The following is an 18,227-nucleotide window of genomic DNA, read 5'->3' as shown; positions in this document are numbered from 1 at the left end:
TGGAAAGCCTATCAGTAGAGCTGAAGAAGAATTTGGATATAGATCAGCCATGGGACCAGTGGTTTGGGTGGTTGGCAGAAGACCTTGGCTCGGATAGGTACTGTAATACTAGTTATTCTGGTCTTTCTATCTACTATAGTATGTTGTGTTATTCCATGTGTAAAGAAATTCCTAGGCAAAACAGTCGACCAAGCGACCCCAGTGATGATACACCAGGATGCAGAAGATGAGGACTATGAGAAGCCCTATGCCCCATTACAGTCCCTCCCCATATCTATAAATTATAAGACCATTCAGCCATAGGGATAGCATCTGACTTCCACATGTGCAAAGACTGTGGCAGGGGGGGTGATGGGCCAGCCATCACACATCTAACGTACAACAAGAAAAAAGTTCCAAGGCACATGAGGACAGATGAGTTAGACCACCTACTAGGGACAGAATAGGAAATAGACATTTCAAGGGGGGACTGTTATGGATTGTTTAATACTTTGATTAAATGCCTATTTTCTATTATGTCAAGATATATGCTGAATGTCCTTACTCAAAATGCTTCACCTAGAGACCCCCTTCCCATCGGAGAGAGTCCAGGGGTCCACAAGCCATCAGCAGAAAACCTGGATGAAACTGGCCAGGCAACCCCTTAGATAAGGGTCCTCCAATCTCTTCTTGACAGCACAGAATACACCTGAGATGATGCTTTTGCAAATAATGAGTCATCTTCTACTATAAAGGAGGCTATATGCCAATAGAGCAATAAAGGAAGCTTTTCTCTGAACAGTGTGTGTCAGCGTACTCCTTCTAAACATGCATGCATGGACATTAGCATTAGACCAGGTGCAGATAACTCGGCCGGACATTTGTCTGGGATCCAAAACACTAGTACTGGCATTCTGCTGCTTATAAGACAAATTAAGTGTTCCAGCTACCCGGGGTCGGGTACGCCTGACCTTAGCAGGGACCTCTCCTCCATCTTCTGAGCTCCCTGTCAGGGTGTCGCTGCTCTCTACAGGTTCATATTTGGAGCCTAAATCTGTCAGTGAGGACTCCTCCTTCGCTCTCTGCTGTCATACTCAGAATCCTGTAGGCCTCTTCACTACCTTTGTTGAGACATTTTGGCCACTAAATTCACAGATACCTAGTGTGACTCACGGGAAAAAGAGCTCCTGGCTGTCAGGGACTGCTTGAACTACTACAAATGTAGCAAGGTCTCCGGCCTCATTCAGTCTAATGAGAACCTCCAGGGCCAGAGATAGCTGACATCCTTCTGTATATGGTTGGTTGTGAGGGATAGTGGATGCAAGGTGAAAGTTATTGGGCGCCAGACACTTCTTGAATGCAAAAGAGATGTTTATTTCTCTTGCAAACTTTTTGAGGGTAAGGGCCAGGACACCCTTATGTAGTTGCAAGTTCAATTAGCAGACTCCGAGACTTCAATAGGAAATCAGCCGTGCAGGGAAAGGTCCTCCAGCAAGACGCCATATCTGCACGTGCAGGAATGCTGTCTCCTATGGCAACAGTCTTTAACAGTTACTAATAGAAAGTGTAACAGTTCTTTCACCTTCACTACAACTTCTCCTTGTAGTTCTTCAGCCCACTGCGCTCCCGGTCTCTCACTAGACCCTCTAATTCACTGACTGAATCCCTTGAGCTTCTCCAATCTTCACAGCGGTATCTTCCTCAAGTGTCACCCCCAACACTCTGCTTGGTCCCTAGCTAAACACTCTGAATACTTCTCAAGCTTCACCCCACTGGCCCATTCAGTCCCTGGCTTGGCACACAAGGCTGCTCTACAAGCCTCATCTCTGCTGGCTGGGTCCCTGGCTTTATCACCATCTGAAGTTTCCCAATTCATTACCATGCCCGTCTGGTGAGAATACTGCTCCGGTACTTGCTTCAGTTACTCACTGAGGTCCCTGGTAATAAAGTATATGGTCCCTTAGTGGTGACAGCTTCCCCTCTACCTCCGACCATGACAAGTTCTCCGGCCGGCAGAACCGTCACTCTTGGTTGGACTGCAAGCCACAGCCCCAATACTGCTCTGCTCTCTTGCTTCTGGATAGGACCTCAGACAGCCTAGTAGCCAGATGTGCCTGGGATAGACCCAAGCAGCCCGGGCATACGACACACATCCACCCAGACAGAAACCCAGGTGGCACAGAACATTGATCACCTGACTCCACCAGAATTTATAGGCTCTACCAGCAGGCCAAGGAAACCCCTGCCCATTGGTTGAGATACCCCATATATCCATAACCTGGCCTTGGGTTGCCCTTCTCATATCTAGTACCACCAAGTACCCGGCCACCTAGAGGTAGAAGAGAAAAGTGCAACAAGGCCATACTTAGGGAGAAATGAATGGATCTCTAACAATCAACCAGGATAACTACTTCTAGCAAGAAGATTTGTGAGAAGCTCCCTGCCTAAACTCCAGGGTGCTACACAAATAAAACTTACCTACTAGTGCTAGAAGAGATCAGGCCTGATTCTGCCAACACTGCGGTTATGTGTGCAATGTATCAAAGGAGCCGGTGATCTACTGACACTGCACTTGTTGGGGGGCAGAAGGGCTGATCTGCTAATGCTGTGTAATTAGGGACACTATACTAAGGAGGGACACTAATATAGTTCTGTTCATGATCAGGATATTGATCCATACAGACACTATACTTGTAATGGTGGTGATCAGGATATTGATCCATACAGACACTATACTAGTAATGGTGGTGATCAGGATTCTATAGTGTAAGTGTGATAGTGTGCGGACAATCTAATGCTAGCTGACCCTGGCACTATCTGATGTAACAAGTGACCCTAATACAGCAATTGGTGAAAAATACTGTACACTGACGCTGTACTAATGGCACTGGTTGGGTGACAAGGGGGATCAAAGGGTGAATGAGGGCAATCAATGGGGTTAAATGTGCCAATCTAAGGTGTGTGGGTGTAAAGTGTGGTGATTATACTCACAGTGTGGTGTTCTCTTCTCTTCCTGAACAGAAAAGGACTCGGGAAGAGAAGAAATCACAAGATAGCTCTCCGTGTTTACAAAATAAAGCACAGGAATGATTTGTCATTGGCTGCAGGTGATCAGCAGGGTATGGGGCAACATCAGTGGCTAGGACCTGCAGCCAATGACAGTGGAGGTTTCTGGGTGTGTGCGTGCATGGGTGCGGACCCGGAAGAAAGCCATGACATAAAAGTACATTACCAGATCTGTATGAGCCGCCCATCCATTGTATTTTTACAACACTTCATCCATGTCTTTGGTGATCTCTGATCGCCTTATCAACTGTTTCTTCCATGATGAAGATCAGCCATGGAGTATATCTGAGGTGTATATCAGGGTGTGCTTCTTCCCCACATGAGAGCTGTGATGTCCAGCAACATTCATATACAAGACATTTCCCACACTCAAGGCACTAATACAACTCGAGGGTTGTGTGGGGTCCCTGATGTACAGGAAGACAGAACTTCAGTGAGGAACAATTCCCTCACTCAGGACAGGTATACGGCTTCTCCCCTGTGCGAGATCTCTGATGTCTGTAAAGATGGGACTTCCGTGAAAAACATTTCCCACACTCAGGACAGCAATATGGCTTCTCCCCCGTGTGAGATCTCTGATGTGTGGAAAGACTGGACTTCTGTGAAAAACATTTCCCGCACTCAGGACAGGAATATGGCTTCTCCCCCGTGTGCGATTTCTGATGTTTGTAAAGACTGGACTTGTGTGAAAAACATTTCCTGCACTCAGGACAGGAATACGGCTTCTCCCCTGTGTGAGATCTCTGATGTGTGTAAAGATTGGACTTCTGTGAAAAACATTTCCCGCACTCAGGACAGGAATACGGCTTCTCCCCTGTGTGAGATCTCTGATGTGTGTAAAGATGGGACTTTACTGAAAAACATTTCCCACACTCAGGACAGGAATATGGCTTTTCCCCCGTGTGAGATCTCTGATGTCTGTAAAAATGCAATTTTACTGAAAAACATTTCCCGCACTCAGGACAGGAATACGGCTTCTCCCCCGTGTGAGTTCGCTGATGTATGGAAAGATTTGACTTCACTGAAAAACATTTCCCGCACTCAGGACAGGAATACGGCTTCTGCCCCGTGTGAGATCTCTGATGTCTGGAAAGATTGGACTTCAGTGAAAAACATTTCCCGCACTCAGGACAGGAATATGGTTTCTCCCGCGTGTGAGATTCCTGATGATTGGAAAGATTGTGCTTCAGTGAAAAACATTTTCCGCACTCAAGACAGGAATACGGCTTCTCTCCTGTGTGAGATAATTTATGCCTATTAAGATGGTATTTAGAAGGGAAACACTTCCCACACTCAGTACAGGAAAAGCTGTTCTCTGTTGGAAGGACGGCCCCGTCCCGCACTTTACAGTCTGGAGACAAAGTGAGACAATCCTCTGAGGTTTTCCTCATCTCTCGTCCATCTACTAAAATAGAAATACAAAGATTATTACTAGACATGAGCTGATTGGTTCCCCTAAACCAGGACTCCGCCCACATCAGGCAGCTTTGTCTCTAAGGATCTTACAATTCCCCCTCAAGGTAACTAGTAAATGGGTCCTCTGATTTCCTACCAGATCATTTCTTTATTCTGATGATCCCCGGCGCTCAACCTGGATGGACAGAAACCGGCAGTCTCTGTATATGGAAATTATAATCCAGGAAAACTAAAGGTATCTTTTATACAACTCTTTGATCTCCCTTTTTTTTGTTTCCATTGTGCACTAGCGAGTTCTTTAATTGTCCATTTTTCTCACCACACTCATCACTCACAGACATTTAGCTAGTTCCTTTTCCTCTTCACACACACATTTGCCTGTTAGTCTTTGGTCACAGCGCTTATAGATTTTTATGCAGTCATTCCCCGCTTTCCCTTCCCATTTTTGGTACAATTTTTTTCCTCTTTTGTTCCTTCCTTTTTTCATTTTTCCCTTCCCCCCTCTCCCTATATGTGTTTTCCTTTGAATTAGGAGACTGATGCAGGTGATATTTGATGCTCAACCACAGGTGCCCCTCTTGCCCTCGGCTACCCACCCGGGATTTTGGGAACCTAATGCTGTGACTCCTCATAAGACACGCTGGGACGGTTTGCTGCCCCCCCTACCAGCCGGGGTCTTTGGTATGATCTGATGAGGGACTCTACCCTGACGATATAGGTCCAGGAGACACTGTGCAACACGATGCAAGTGGTAATTATAAAGATAATATGATGTAGTTACAGTGATTAGATTTTATTATCACATTTTGTGTTTTTTCTTGCATGTACTTCAATTTATGCTACTGCTGTTACAGCGTACAAATTCTCTGAAGAAGACCCAGCGGGGTCGAAACGCGCCAGTTTTACCATCATTGTAGCACTTGACTATTGTACATTATTATATGTTGCAAATGCTCCCACTTGCGCTGGTGCTTTAATGTTTATATCTCCTGTATAGGGATGAGCTTCAAGTTCGAGTCGAACTCATGTTCGACTCGAACATTGCCTGTTCGCCTGTTTAGCGAACAGTGAACAATTTGGGCCGTTCGCGGCAAATTCGAAAAGCCGGAACACCCTATACGAGTCTATGGGAGAAATCTAAAGTGCTAATTTTGAAGGCTAATATGCAAGTTACTGTCCTAAAAAGTGTTTGGGGACCCAGGTCCTGCCCCAGGGGACATGGATCAATGCAAAAAAAAGTTTTAAAAACGGCAGTTTTTTCAGAAGCAGTGATTTTAATAATGATTAAAGTGAAACAATAAAAGTGTAATATTCCTTTAAATTTCATACCTGGGGGGTGTCTATAGTATGCCTGTGAATGGGCGCATGTTTCCTGTGCTTAGAACTGTCCCTGCACAAAGTGTCATTTCGCAAGGAAAAAAAGTATTTTAAAATCACTTTCCATTGTCGGCTCCCGTAATACAGAGAACACTCAATGAGTGTTCTCTGTATTAGCCGACAATTCATTCATTGATAAAAATAAAATAAAAATAAAAAGCGTGGGGGTTCCCCTAAATTCAATTACCAGGCCCTTCAGGTCTGGTATGGCTATTAAGGAGAACCCCGTGTCAAATTAAAAAAATTGACATGGGGGTCCCCCTAAATATCCATACCAGACCCTTTATCTGAGCTCGCAACCTGGCAGGCCGCAGGAAAAGAGGGGGGATGAGAGAGCGCCCCCCTCCTGAACCGAACCAGGCCACATGCCCTCAACATTAGGAGGATGCTTTGGGGGTCTGTGACCCCTCAAAGCACCATGTCCCCATGTTGATGTGGAGAAGGGCCTCATTCCCGCAACCCTGGCCAGTGGTTGTTGGGGTCTGCGGGCGGGGGGCTTATCAGAATCTGGAAGCCCCCTTTAACAAGGGGACCCCCAGATCCCGCCCCCCCTGTTTGAAATGGTAAGGGCCTACCATTTCACAAAGAAAGTGTAAAAATGGTTAAGACAAACACACTTTTGAAAAATTCCTTTTTTATTTATTTATTTTTTTAAATAAGATTCCAGCGGTGGTAATCCACTCTTGCTATCCAGCGACGGATGATCATCTCTCCGGGGTCCAGCGATGGATGATCTGATCCAGCGACGGGTGACTTTCAGTTCAGCACTGTCCATACATCCGTCTTCTGTCTCCACTGCGGAGACACTGCGGGGATCCCAGCGCTGACGTTTCTTATATTAGGAGGGCAGGACCACCCGTCACCTGACCCCGCCCCCTCTGACGCTGATGAGGGAACCCATGGGGTTCCCCAGTGACGTATGGGTGACTCAGTCCCCTCTGATGTAACGCACCTGCCATTGTTGAACAGTGGTAGAAAAATTGGGCCTTTGGTGGTTGTGGTGCTGGTGCCACAACACTATAAGTCCTCACAATTACTCTCGGTCGGCACAGGAACGGGCCCTGCTGTGAAATATTATATCAAGAATGGTAATTACATGTCCCTGTTAAACAGTGGCTGAAAAATTGGGCCTTAGGCACTGCTTGCTGGTTCCACGACACTGCAACCTCTCCCAGATACTCTAGTTGGAGTGCAGGAATGAGCCCTGCTGCAAAGCATTGCATCAACAATTTTATTACATGCCCCGTTAAACGGGGGCTGAAAAATTGGGCCTATACACTGCAACCTCTACCATATACTCTAATTGAAGTGCAGGAATGAGCCCTGCTGCAAAGCATTGCAACAAAAATTGTAATTACACGCCCCTGTTAAACAGGGGCTAAAAAACTGGGCTGGTGGCATCACCCAGAACCAAAAATGTTGTTCCAAGATTTAAGCGGGATCATTGAGGAGGAAGAGGATAGTCAGTCAACAAAACAGGACAGTCACTCAGCATCAGCATAGGCAGTCTTGAAGGGATGTGACATTTCAAAAAAAATGATTCAGTTATATCAGCTTCAGGTGCTTGGTAGCTGATGGTGATCCAAGACTGATTCATCTTTATGAAGGTCAGTCGATCAACCGAGTCAGTGGACAGGTGCACCCTGTGATCGGTTACAAAGCCACCAGCAGCACTGAAGGTGCGTTCCGAAAGAACGCTGGATGCAGGACAGGCCAGTAGCTCAATTGCATACTGTGCAAGCTCTGGTCAGTGATCCATCCTCAAGACCCAGTAAGCCAGAGGATTTTCGGTGGGAAGGGTGTCCAAGTCTGACCTTGCTCCTAGGTATTCCTGCACCATGTAAATCAGACGCTGGCGATGGTTGCTGGAACCGATCATACCTTGGGGCTGCGGACTAAAAAATTGTCTGAAAGCATCAGTCAGACGGCCACCTTCTCCACCGCTCCTTCTGACCGATGCATCAGCAGCACGTTGTCCAGGACCAGGAGTTTGTAACCTCCCAGTCTCTGGGAACGCGTTGCACAGACCTTTCTGCAAGGCCTCCCGGAGATGTCTCATCCTCTGCTCCCTCTGCGATGGCAAGATAAGGTCGGCAACCTTACCCTTGTACCATGGATCAAGGAGAGTAGCCAGCCAGTAATGGTCCCTCTCCTTGATCCGAAGAATACGAGGATCCTTCCGCAGGCTTTGCAGGATCAGGGAGGCCATGCAGCGTAGGTTAGCTGAGGCATTCGGTCCGGAGTCCTCTGGGTCACTAAGGACAACATGATCCGCAGCTACCTCCTCCCAGCCAGGTACAAGTCCACGGGTTTCTTGGAACTGTAATTCATCCCTACAAGACTGCTGCTGCTGAGTACCAGGAGCCACCTCCATGCTGACACAATCCTCCTCCTCGTCCTCTTCCTGTGTGATGGGTGGCACAGCAGGAACACTGTCTGCCCTGTCCAATATTCCATGCAGCGTATGCTCCAACAGGTGGACAAGAGGTACAGTGTCACTGATGCATGCACTGTCACTGCTCACCATCCTTGTGGCCTCCTCAAATGGTGACAGGACATCCCTGATCATGCCCCACTGGCGTGGTGAGAAAAAACCAAGCTCCCCTGACCCTGTCCTGGTGGGGTAGTCGCACAGGTACTCATTGATGGTCCTCTGCTGCGTGTGCAGCCGCTGCAGCATGGTCAACGTTGAGTTCCACCTGGTGGGCATGTCACATATAAGGCGGTTCTTGGGCAGGTTCAACTCCTTTTGGAGCTCAGCCAGCCGAGTACTGGCATTAAATGATCGGCAGAAATGCACACAGACTTTTCTGGCCGGCTTTAGGACATCCTGTAAGCCCGGGTACCTGCCCAAGAACCACTGCATCACCAGGTTAAGGACGTGAGCCACACAGGGCATATGGGTCAGTTGTCCCTGTCGGAGGGAGAGGAGGTTGGTGTCATTGTCGCAAACCACCATTCCTGGCTTAAGCTGGCGTGGCGTCAACCACTTCTCGGCCTGCCCCTACAGAGCTGACAAAATATCTGCCCCAGTGTGGCTCCTGTCCCCCAAACAAACCAGCGCAAGCACGGCATGGCATATTTTTGCCGGCGTACTTGCATAGCCCCTTGAACGCCTACGGAGCACCGCTGGTTCCGAAGACAGAGCACTGGAAGAGGCCATGGAGGAAGAAGAAGAGGAGGGGGTGGAGGAGAGAGGTGTGTCACAACCAATAATAGCATTTTGGAGGCGTGGTGGCAGAACAACCTCCAACACTACTGCACCTTGTCCTGCATCCTTCCCAGCTGCCAGAAGAGTGACCCAATGGGCCGTGAAAGACAGGCAACATCCCTGTCCATGCCTGCTGGACCAAGAGTCAGCGGTAATATGCACCTTACCACTGACCGCCCTGTCCAGCAAGGCAAGGAAATTGCCATCCACATGCCGGTAGAGAGCCGGAATCGCCTTCCGTGAGAAAAAGTGGCGTTTGGGGACCTGCCACTGAGGAACCGCACATTGTACAAACTCACGGACGGGGGCCAAGTCTACCAACTGAAAAGGCAGCAGTTGAAGTGCTAGCAATTTAGCCAAGCTAGCATTCAACCGCTGGGCATGTGGATGGCCGGGAGTGAACTTCTTTCTACGGTCCAGCAGTTGGTGCAGTGAAATTTGCCTGCTACAATTGGACGTGGGTTTACTGCTAGCAGAGTGCCCGCAAGCACTTGGCTGTGACACACCTAATTCTACACCTTAATTTCTCTCAGAGCAGGTTTCAGAGAGGACTGAAGGTCTAGTGGGGTTGGAGATCCAGCTGATGAGGAGCAAGAAGAGGTCCGCTTTGTTCTTTGGTGTGGGTCTTTAAGGTACGCTTGCCAACGGGCTGCATGGCAGGTCAACATATGTCTGGTCAAGCATGTGGTGCCCAAGCGGCTGATGTTTTGGCCACGTGAGATACGCTTGAGTCATATGTTGCAAATGCAGCAGTGTGATCTGATGCACTCGTCTCAAAAAAGGCCCACACCAAAGAACTTTTGTAATAACGCACAAAGGCAGCGCCCTGCACAGGCGGAGCTCTGCGGTGTGATGACCCTAAACTGGGCCCCGGAGGGCATCCTGCCTCATTGGAGATGTGCCTCCTCCTACTCCTCTCTCCTACCAGGCACCCATGTGGAGTCAGTGACCTCATTATCCCCTCCCACTTCATCACTGGAGCAAACCTGGCAGTATGCCAGGTTTGGGATTTTTGTGGATCATGACTGCCAGATTGTTGTCCTTCTTGAGCATCTCCTCTCTCTGCGTTCACACTACTGCCTTCCTCTAGCTGAGTATCATCATCAGAGCCTTCAAAACACTGGACATCCTCCTGGAGCATGTACCCAACACTGTGCTCAAACAGTTCGGGGGGACATGGTGGGTCTAGGGAAGAAGTGACTGATGATGACATTGAGACGAGGGAAGAGGATGTGTTGGCAGCTGCTTTGCTAGTACCCTGAGCCTGGGTGAGAGGATCAGGAGGATGAAGAGGGCTTGGTCATCCACTCTACCAAGTTTTCGGCATGATGCGGCTCAACACGCCCATCTGCCGAAAATAAGGAAAAGCGTGTCCCATGGCCACGAGCTGATGACGATGCACCGCGTCCAAGACCAGCACTGTTGTTTCTAGAAACAGAGCCTGCTTGCCCTCTTTTATTGGCTTGTGACTGTCTGCCTCTACTTGTTGGCCTTCCAGACATAGTAATGGCCTGCAGGGAGATGGGAAAACCAGCAATTAGGTTGTGTATATTTTGCTGGCACACAACACCCACTAACTCCTGCAGATGCCTGTATGATAAAAAAGCAGCAATAAAGGGTAGATACAGGTGTATACTGTGCTGTGCTGGAGGCACACAACACCCACTAACTCCTGCAGATGGCTCTATTACAGAACAGCAATAAAGGGTAGATACAGGTGTATATTGCGCTGGAGGCACACAACACCCACTAACTCCTGCAGATGGCTGTATTAGAGAACACCAGCAATAAAGGGTAGACACAGGTGTATACTGCGCTGGAGGCACACAACACCCACTAACTACTGCAGATGGCTCTATTAGCCCTTGTACACACGGTCGGACATTCCGACAACAAAATCCGTTTGATTTTGTCTGACGGATTTTGTCCGAAACTTGTGTTGCATACACACGGTCGGACAAAGTTGTCGGAAAATCCGATCGTTCGTAACGTGATGACGTTATTTCGTTACGACGGGACTACGTCCAGGCTAGTAGCCAATAGCTTTGGTCTAGGAATTTGATCTGAGCATGCGTGGCACTTTGTCCAATCGGAATTCTCTACAAACGATCGGACAAAGTCCGATCGGACCATGTTGTGGGAAAATTTTATAGCCCAGCTCTAAAACTCTGTCGGTTGGATATTTCGACGGAAACAGTCCGATGGAGCCCACACACGGTCGGATTATCTGACAACACAGTCTGATCAGACATTTTCCGTCAGAATGTCCGACCGTGTGTACAAGGGCTTAGAGAACAGCAATAAAGGGTAGATACAGGTGTATATTGCGCTGGAGGCACACAACACCCACTAACTCCTGCAGATGCCGGAATACTAACACAAGGCCCGTGCGCTGGCGGCCTTATATAGTGTTGCGCGTGTACTAAACACCCTGAGCTATAATTGGCCACAGGCATCCTGCCTATGGCCAATTATGGCTCTCCTCGCTGCCGGCACTGTGATTGGCCAAGCATGCGGGGTCACAGTGCATGCTTGGCCAATCATGAGGCAGCAATGCACTGCCCACGGAGTTCTGGCTTCGCCGAACGGGTGAACAGCCGGTGTTCGAGTCGAACATGCGTTCGACTCGAACACCAAACTCATCCCTAGTCATGAATAACAGAGGGGCTGAGCCCCACCAGAGGTCAGAGAGTGAGGATGGGGGGAGAACAACCAAGATGAAGACTGGATTGATCCTGAAGACCCCCATCATTGGGTTATTGACTCCTCCCTCATTATCACTTTCTGTTTAAGGTTCCAAAGATTTAGGATGTTATCACATTATTAGCAACATATAAAAGTCTGTGCTCCAATCACATCATCAGATATAAAATGTCCAGCTGGTATGAAACGGGTGTAACAAAAGAGAATACATATTATGTGTATATATAGCAATGGGTAGAGGGGAGAGAGCAGAAGTCAGGACTATGTAATGTACAACATATTGTATAAGATACAACAGATAGGACTATATAGTATCAGGATGATGTAATGTACAACATAGAGTATATAGTGCAGGGGTCAGGAGTATGTAATGTACAATATAAATTATACAGTGTAATGGTCAGGACTCATAATATTGGTATTCAGTAATCAGTGGAAGATTAAATGTTTACATGAGACAAGTTGCAGAGGTCCCACACCGCTGCCTCCCATCTCCTGAGACTGCACTCAGTGACTTGGGTCTGAGACTATACAGACATATCCCTCCACCCGGCACAATTATAGTTACATAGTAGGTGAGGTCAAAAAAAGACACAAGTCCAACCCGTGTGTGTGATCATCAAAGAATAGAACAAGTAATCCTGGGTGAATTGTTCTGTCAGAGATAATGCTAGGCATGGGGCAGAAGACCCAAAGCACATGCCCCAGTTGCCAAGGTAGAGCAACATTTATGGTGAAAATCAAATTTTTCTGCCAGCTGAACCCCAGAATTTCCATAAATCCAGTCTAGATCTATAAATTGTGTCTTCGGCACAGAGAAGGAAGATTATCACCCAGCCCCCGCCCTACTCTTGACCAATCAGTGAGCAGTATGAGTGGAGGAATGTATTTAGTGTTAATGACCCACCTGTGCTGATCTCTGTAGGAGTGTCCTCCTCTATAAATGTCCCCGTTATTCCATCCTCCTCCATAGACTGCTGATCATCCCTCACATACCTCTCTTCTTCTTCTGATTTCACCTCAAATTCTATATCCATTGGATCTCCACTCTAAACCAAGAAAATGAGAGAGAATATCATCTGTAAGATAGAAGATTTATTATTGTGACATCACATAGAAAATCCACACATCATCTCTAGGAGTCCATGTTCTAGATGCTCCATCCCACCAACCTTGTAACAGTGGGGGATGGTGTGATCTTCCTGTGTGGAATCCCGGGAATACAGAGGACGGGGACATCTCTCTGGTGGGTTCCTGGTATTTGGTGGCTCCATCATATCCTTGTGTCCTTCTGAAAACTCCTCCATCACTCCATACTCCTCATCCTCCTCTTTATACTCTTCTTTAACATCAATATTATCACCCCTGAGGCTTCCACTCTGAATATATAATAAAACATTCATTGTAGCAATCATGCTGTGTATAAATCAGAACTACCAATAATTGTCAGTCATCTACCTGATGATGGTGGGGGATGGTGTGACCTTCCTGTGTGGAATCCCGGGAATACAGAGGACGGGGACATCTCTCTGGTGGGTTCCTGTAGCTGGATGACTCCACCATGGTGTCCTGGTACAGATCTTTGTGTTCTTTTAGAGACTCCTCCATCACCCCATCCTCATCATCCTCCTCTTTTATCTCTTCTTTAATCTCAACTTTGGGATCTCTCAGGTTTCCACTCTGAATATATAATACAAATGACATCAATGGTAACAATGCAGATAATGTACAGATCCTAATGATACTATCAGTGATTGTTCCTCATCTACCTGATGATGGTAGGGGATGGTGTGACCTTCCTGTGTGGAATCCCGGGAATACAGAGGACGGGGACATCTCTCTGGTGGGTTCCTGGTATTTGGTGGCTCCATCATATCCTTGTGTCCTTCTGAAAACTCCTCCATCACTCCATACTCCTCTTCCTCCTCTTTATACTCTTCTTTAAGAACAATATTATCATCCCCGAGGTTTCCACTCTGAATATATAATAAAACATTCATTGTAACAATCATGCTGTGTATAAATCAGAACTACCAATAATTGTCAATCATCTACCTGATGATGGTGGGGGATGGTGTGACCTTCCTGTGTGGAATCCCGGGAATACAGAGGACGGGGACATCTCTCTGGTGGGTTCCCATTACTGGATCCATCTGTAGGAAACACACACACTGACTGAATACATTGTTTCTATGTGTTTATCAGATGATGGGGGATCTAGGTGGAGCCTCCGTACTGCTCTCTCCTTTACAATAAAGTCTCCTCTTACCCGGTGATGTGAGGGGCGGCTGATTGTCCATCATGACGTCCTTGTAGAGATCCTTGTGTCCTTCTAAATACTCCCACTCCTCCATGGAGAAATAGACAGTGACATCCTGACACCTTATAGGAACCTGACACACACAATGATACCGTCACCATCCAGACACATCCCTTGTCTGTTACTGGATAATGTCCCAGAATTCCCAGAATCCTCCTCACCTCTCCTCCATCATCTCTCTGGTGACTTCTAGAATCTTCTTTGTATTTCTCTATTCTATCAGGGAGGGAGGTGGAGGCAATGTGATGTCATATGATCTCCAGACTTCACAGGAGGAAAACTCTAGATCTGAACACAAATAGAAAAAATAAATGATATTCCCAGAATCCTCCTCACCTCACCATTCAGGTCTCCATTTTATTAAAGCTCCACTTCAGGGTGAGATATAATTACCCACACAGGACCCCCACACTATGCAGGATAAAAGCTTGTAGCAGGTATTCTGATGTCATTACCCACAATGCAGGACCAACAGTCCTACTTTGCTAGTGAGGATGCCAAGAGTCCGCCCACATCCTAAGAGCATCAGAAAAAGTGGAAGAAGGAGCTCAGAGACAAATGAGAATATTGCTCAGCCAATGGGAGATGATCTCAGCATGACTTACATAATGAAGGAGATGAGGGGGAGGGGAGGAAGTCACTTATGGTGACCATAGAGACATGGAAATTCAGCGGGTTCAGCAGGGATCGGTCACATTTCCATCCATGTGTGGTCACTGCCGGATAAAAGTCACTCCATCAGCGGCTGCAGCCAATAGCTTCATCACTGATCTGTGTATTCTGAGAGTGGAGGAGCGCCCCCCATTGTCAGAATACAATAGTGCAGCGGGGAGGCTTCCCCCATCCCCCTCCAATGTGTGGATGGGGGAATCACTTCAGTTTTTTTCCTCTCATCCCGCTGGATGAACGATAAAACTGAACCATGTATGGCCAGATTTGGAAGGAAGATATATTCATCATCAACTGATCCCCCTGAAGGGGTTAATCTAGGTTTCCACACTATATATATATATATATATCTCCCATCCTCCAGAACTCGCTACCTCAACCTCTCCGGCTATCCCCTACTCTTGCTACCTTCAGGTGACCCCTGAAAACTCATCTCTTCAGGGAAGCCGATCACGTCTCCAACTGATCTTTTATCACTTCCATCAGCTCATTCCCCACAGTTACAACCTTTTGTACCACCTGCCCCACCCTATTAGATTGTAAGCTCTTCTGAGCAGGGCCCTCTTAATCCTCTTGTATTTTATTGTATTATAACTGTATTGTCTCCCTTTTATATTGTAAAGTGCTGCGTAAACTGTGGGCACTATAGAAATCATGTATAATAATAATAATATATGTGTGTATCATCATCTGCTGGAGATAAAAGACATCGCAGTGACTATGGAGGAAGAGGACGGACATGACGGGGTGTAATGAATGAAGAGTGCAGAGAGAGAGCACACAGAGGCAAATCACCAGGAACCCGACACGTGGGGCGTTTATTGGGGGACTCGGGGTACAGGCAGGAGGAGAATTAGGTGTCCGTTTATGAAGCAGTGATCAGTGGAGATCCAGAGGATCGCCGCTGATCACAGCCCATAAACAGTTTATAAACCAGAGATAATCAGGGGAGAAGTGTTTGAACTTGTTCTCCCGCCGATTATCTCCGCACACTGAGAATCCTCATTGAATGACACAGTAACGGTCACTTTATGAAGCTGGGATCTCAGCGCTTCACTGGTGATCTGTGTCAGAATTCACACTGCCCGATTCACCAGCTCAGAGGTGGAGAACCGGGGAGTGAAGAGGAAATCTGGGGGGATCTGAGGGGGAAAGAGGAAGATGATTAACTTCCTTATGCCTCGTTCAGACCCCCCAATAGTGATGGCCGAACGGTTCGCCCGGCGGTCGTTTCGCGGCGAATTTCGGACGTTCGCGGTCCGCTCGTTCGGCAGACTATTGGCGTTGTTCGCCCGGCGGACTTTCGTGTTTAATGTGTAAAAGAACTTTGACCTATGATGACACATCCATCATGGGGTACAGGACGGCCAATTGAGACATTACAGCACATGGACACTTGGACATTCCCCCTAACCTATAAATACACCCGATCCGGCGGCCATTTTACATTCTTTCTTCTGTCACTATAGGGTGAGGTTGCTGTGTGGAGCAGGGAGAGATAAATCGCTAGCTATTTGGTATACAAAAGTTCTTTTCAGGACTGGTATAGGTGTTAGGTGTATATAGGTTTGCTGTGCTACTGATTCTTGCAGCAGCCTGAGTGTCTTTTGTCAGTTTAGATAAAGGGACAGAGCGCTGTGTCTGCTGCTATTTTAGGGACAGCCAGATTAGTCATCATCATCATTATTAGCTGTTACTATCAGGTCCACAAAAGTGCTATTCGAGTAACCAGTTATCGTTCCAGTCTCCTCTGTTTTGCCAGTTTGTATAGGGACAGGAAGGAAGCAGTGTGCCAGGCAGTGAGGGGCAGTTTAATCAGTAGCTGTTACTATTAGTTCCACAAAGGTTCTTTTCAGGACTGGTATCAGTGGTATGGTAATAGGCTTGTACACGTATAATATTCTTTCTTCCAAATATAGAAAGAATATTATACTTGACTGCTGCCCTTCTGCTGCAGTCTGCTAATCATTCACAACTCACTTGTTCCACAAAGGTCCTTATAAGGACTGCTAACTTGGTCTGTGTAGGGTGCTACAGTACATAGGGTTGAGTGAGGTACAGTCTGCCGTTCTGTAAGGACCGGTATCGGTCCACAATAGATAGGGTTGAGGTGCACCACTGCTGACCGCTGCCCTATACTGCAGCAGTCCTTCAGCAGTATAGGGACTGACGTACAGTCTGCTAATCAGTCACACACAACCTACTTGGTCCACAAAGGTCCTTATAAGGACTGGTAACTTGGTGAAGGGTGCTACAGTACATAGGGTTGCGTGAGGTACAGTCTGCTGTTCTGTAAGGACCGGTATCGGTCCACAATAGATAGGGTTGAGGTTCACCACTGCTGACCGCTGCCCTATAGTGCAGCAGTCCTTCAGCAGTATAGGGACTGACGTACAGTCTGCTAATCAGTCACACACAACCTACTTGGTCCACAAAGGTCCTTATAAGGACTGGTAACTTGGTGAAGGGTGCTACAGTACATAGGGTTGAGTGAGGTACAGTCTGCTGTTCTGTAAGGACCGGTATCGGTCCACAATAGATAGGGTTGAGGTGCACCACTGCTGACCGCTGCCCTATACTGCAGCAGTCCTTCATCGGTATAGGGACTAAGAGTTTTGTCACAGGGTCATTTAAAAAATGACAGGCAGAGGAAGAGGCAGGCCCTTCCGCAGGGGTGGTAGGGGTAGGGCAGGAGCAACAGCCTTGAGCCAAAGTGGGAAGTTGCAGAAGGTGCGTTCAATTACTTTAAAGGACGCACCAGACTTGGTTGAGTGGCTCACTCAGCCTTACTCTTCTGCACCCTCCTCATCCTCTCGATCTGCACCCTCTTCTTCACTCTCTGCTATGTGCACCCCCAAAGACACTACCACCAACAACACCACCACCACCACCACCACCACATACCTTCCGCTTGAGTCACAGGAATTATTTTCCGATCCATATCAAGAGGACATTTCTGATGCGCAGCCACTCTTGGTATTGGATCAGGAAGAGGAGGTAGCAACAACCGCTACTCAGCAGTCTGACGACAGTACTCAGATCAGCCCAAGGAGGAGGTTGGTCCCCGGTGTTGCTGCCTACTCCGAGATCTCTACTTATAGCGGTGGGGAAGGTGACGTTGATGATGACGTGTCTAGTGATGTCACGTGGGTGCCCACAAGAGAGGAAGAGGAGGGGAGTTCAGAGGGAGATATGGACCAGCAGATAGGGAGGAGAAGCAGGAATAACTTACATTGCACAGGAGGGACAAAGCAGACTGCAAATGTATCAGGAGCGAGTCATCGACCATGTACGGTCACATCTGGCGCTCCCAGGACACCGGCACATGGCTCCGCAGTGTGGGCTTTTTTTAACGTGTCCGCTGCTGATAATAGCGTTGCCATCTGAAATCTTTGCAGTCAACGCATTAGTCGCGGTAAGCCCAACACTCACCTAGGGACGACCGCCTTAAGAAGGCACATGGGCAGCCATCACCGAGCCGAGTGG

At 47.6% G+C, this 18,227-nt stretch overlaps 1 protein-coding gene across 1 annotated transcript in view; it reads right to left on the bottom strand.

Moving 5' to 3' along the window:
• LOC143989919 (uncharacterized) overlaps positions 1–18,227 on the bottom strand; it is a 91,776-nt gene that overhangs the window by 68,851 nt on the left and 4,698 nt on the right. The window contains exons 2-8 of the mRNA XM_077490191.1: positions 14,022–14,145; positions 13,808–13,905; positions 13,522–13,728; positions 13,211–13,432; positions 12,925–13,131; positions 12,660–12,801; positions 3,535–4,450 (exon numbers count right to left, since the gene is read on the bottom strand). Coding sequence (XP_077346317.1) covers positions 3,535–4,450; positions 12,660–12,801; positions 12,925–13,131; positions 13,211–13,432; positions 13,522–13,728; positions 13,808–13,905; positions 14,022–14,145 — 1,916 coding nt within the window. The remainder of the gene's footprint in view (positions 1–3,534; positions 4,451–12,659; positions 12,802–12,924; positions 13,132–13,210; positions 13,433–13,521; positions 13,729–13,807; positions 13,906–14,021; positions 14,146–18,227) is intronic.

This window comes from Lithobates pipiens, unplaced genomic scaffold, assembly GCF_037356315.1.
Source record: "Lithobates pipiens isolate NorthernLeopardFrog02 unplaced genomic scaffold, aLitPip1_a1.2 Scaffold_18, whole genome shotgun sequence".
NCBI lineage: Eukaryota > Metazoa > Chordata > Amphibia > Anura > Ranidae > Lithobates > Lithobates pipiens.
The sequence above is the reverse complement of the archived record's forward strand: the minus strand, read 5'-3'. Positions and strand labels throughout refer to the sequence as shown.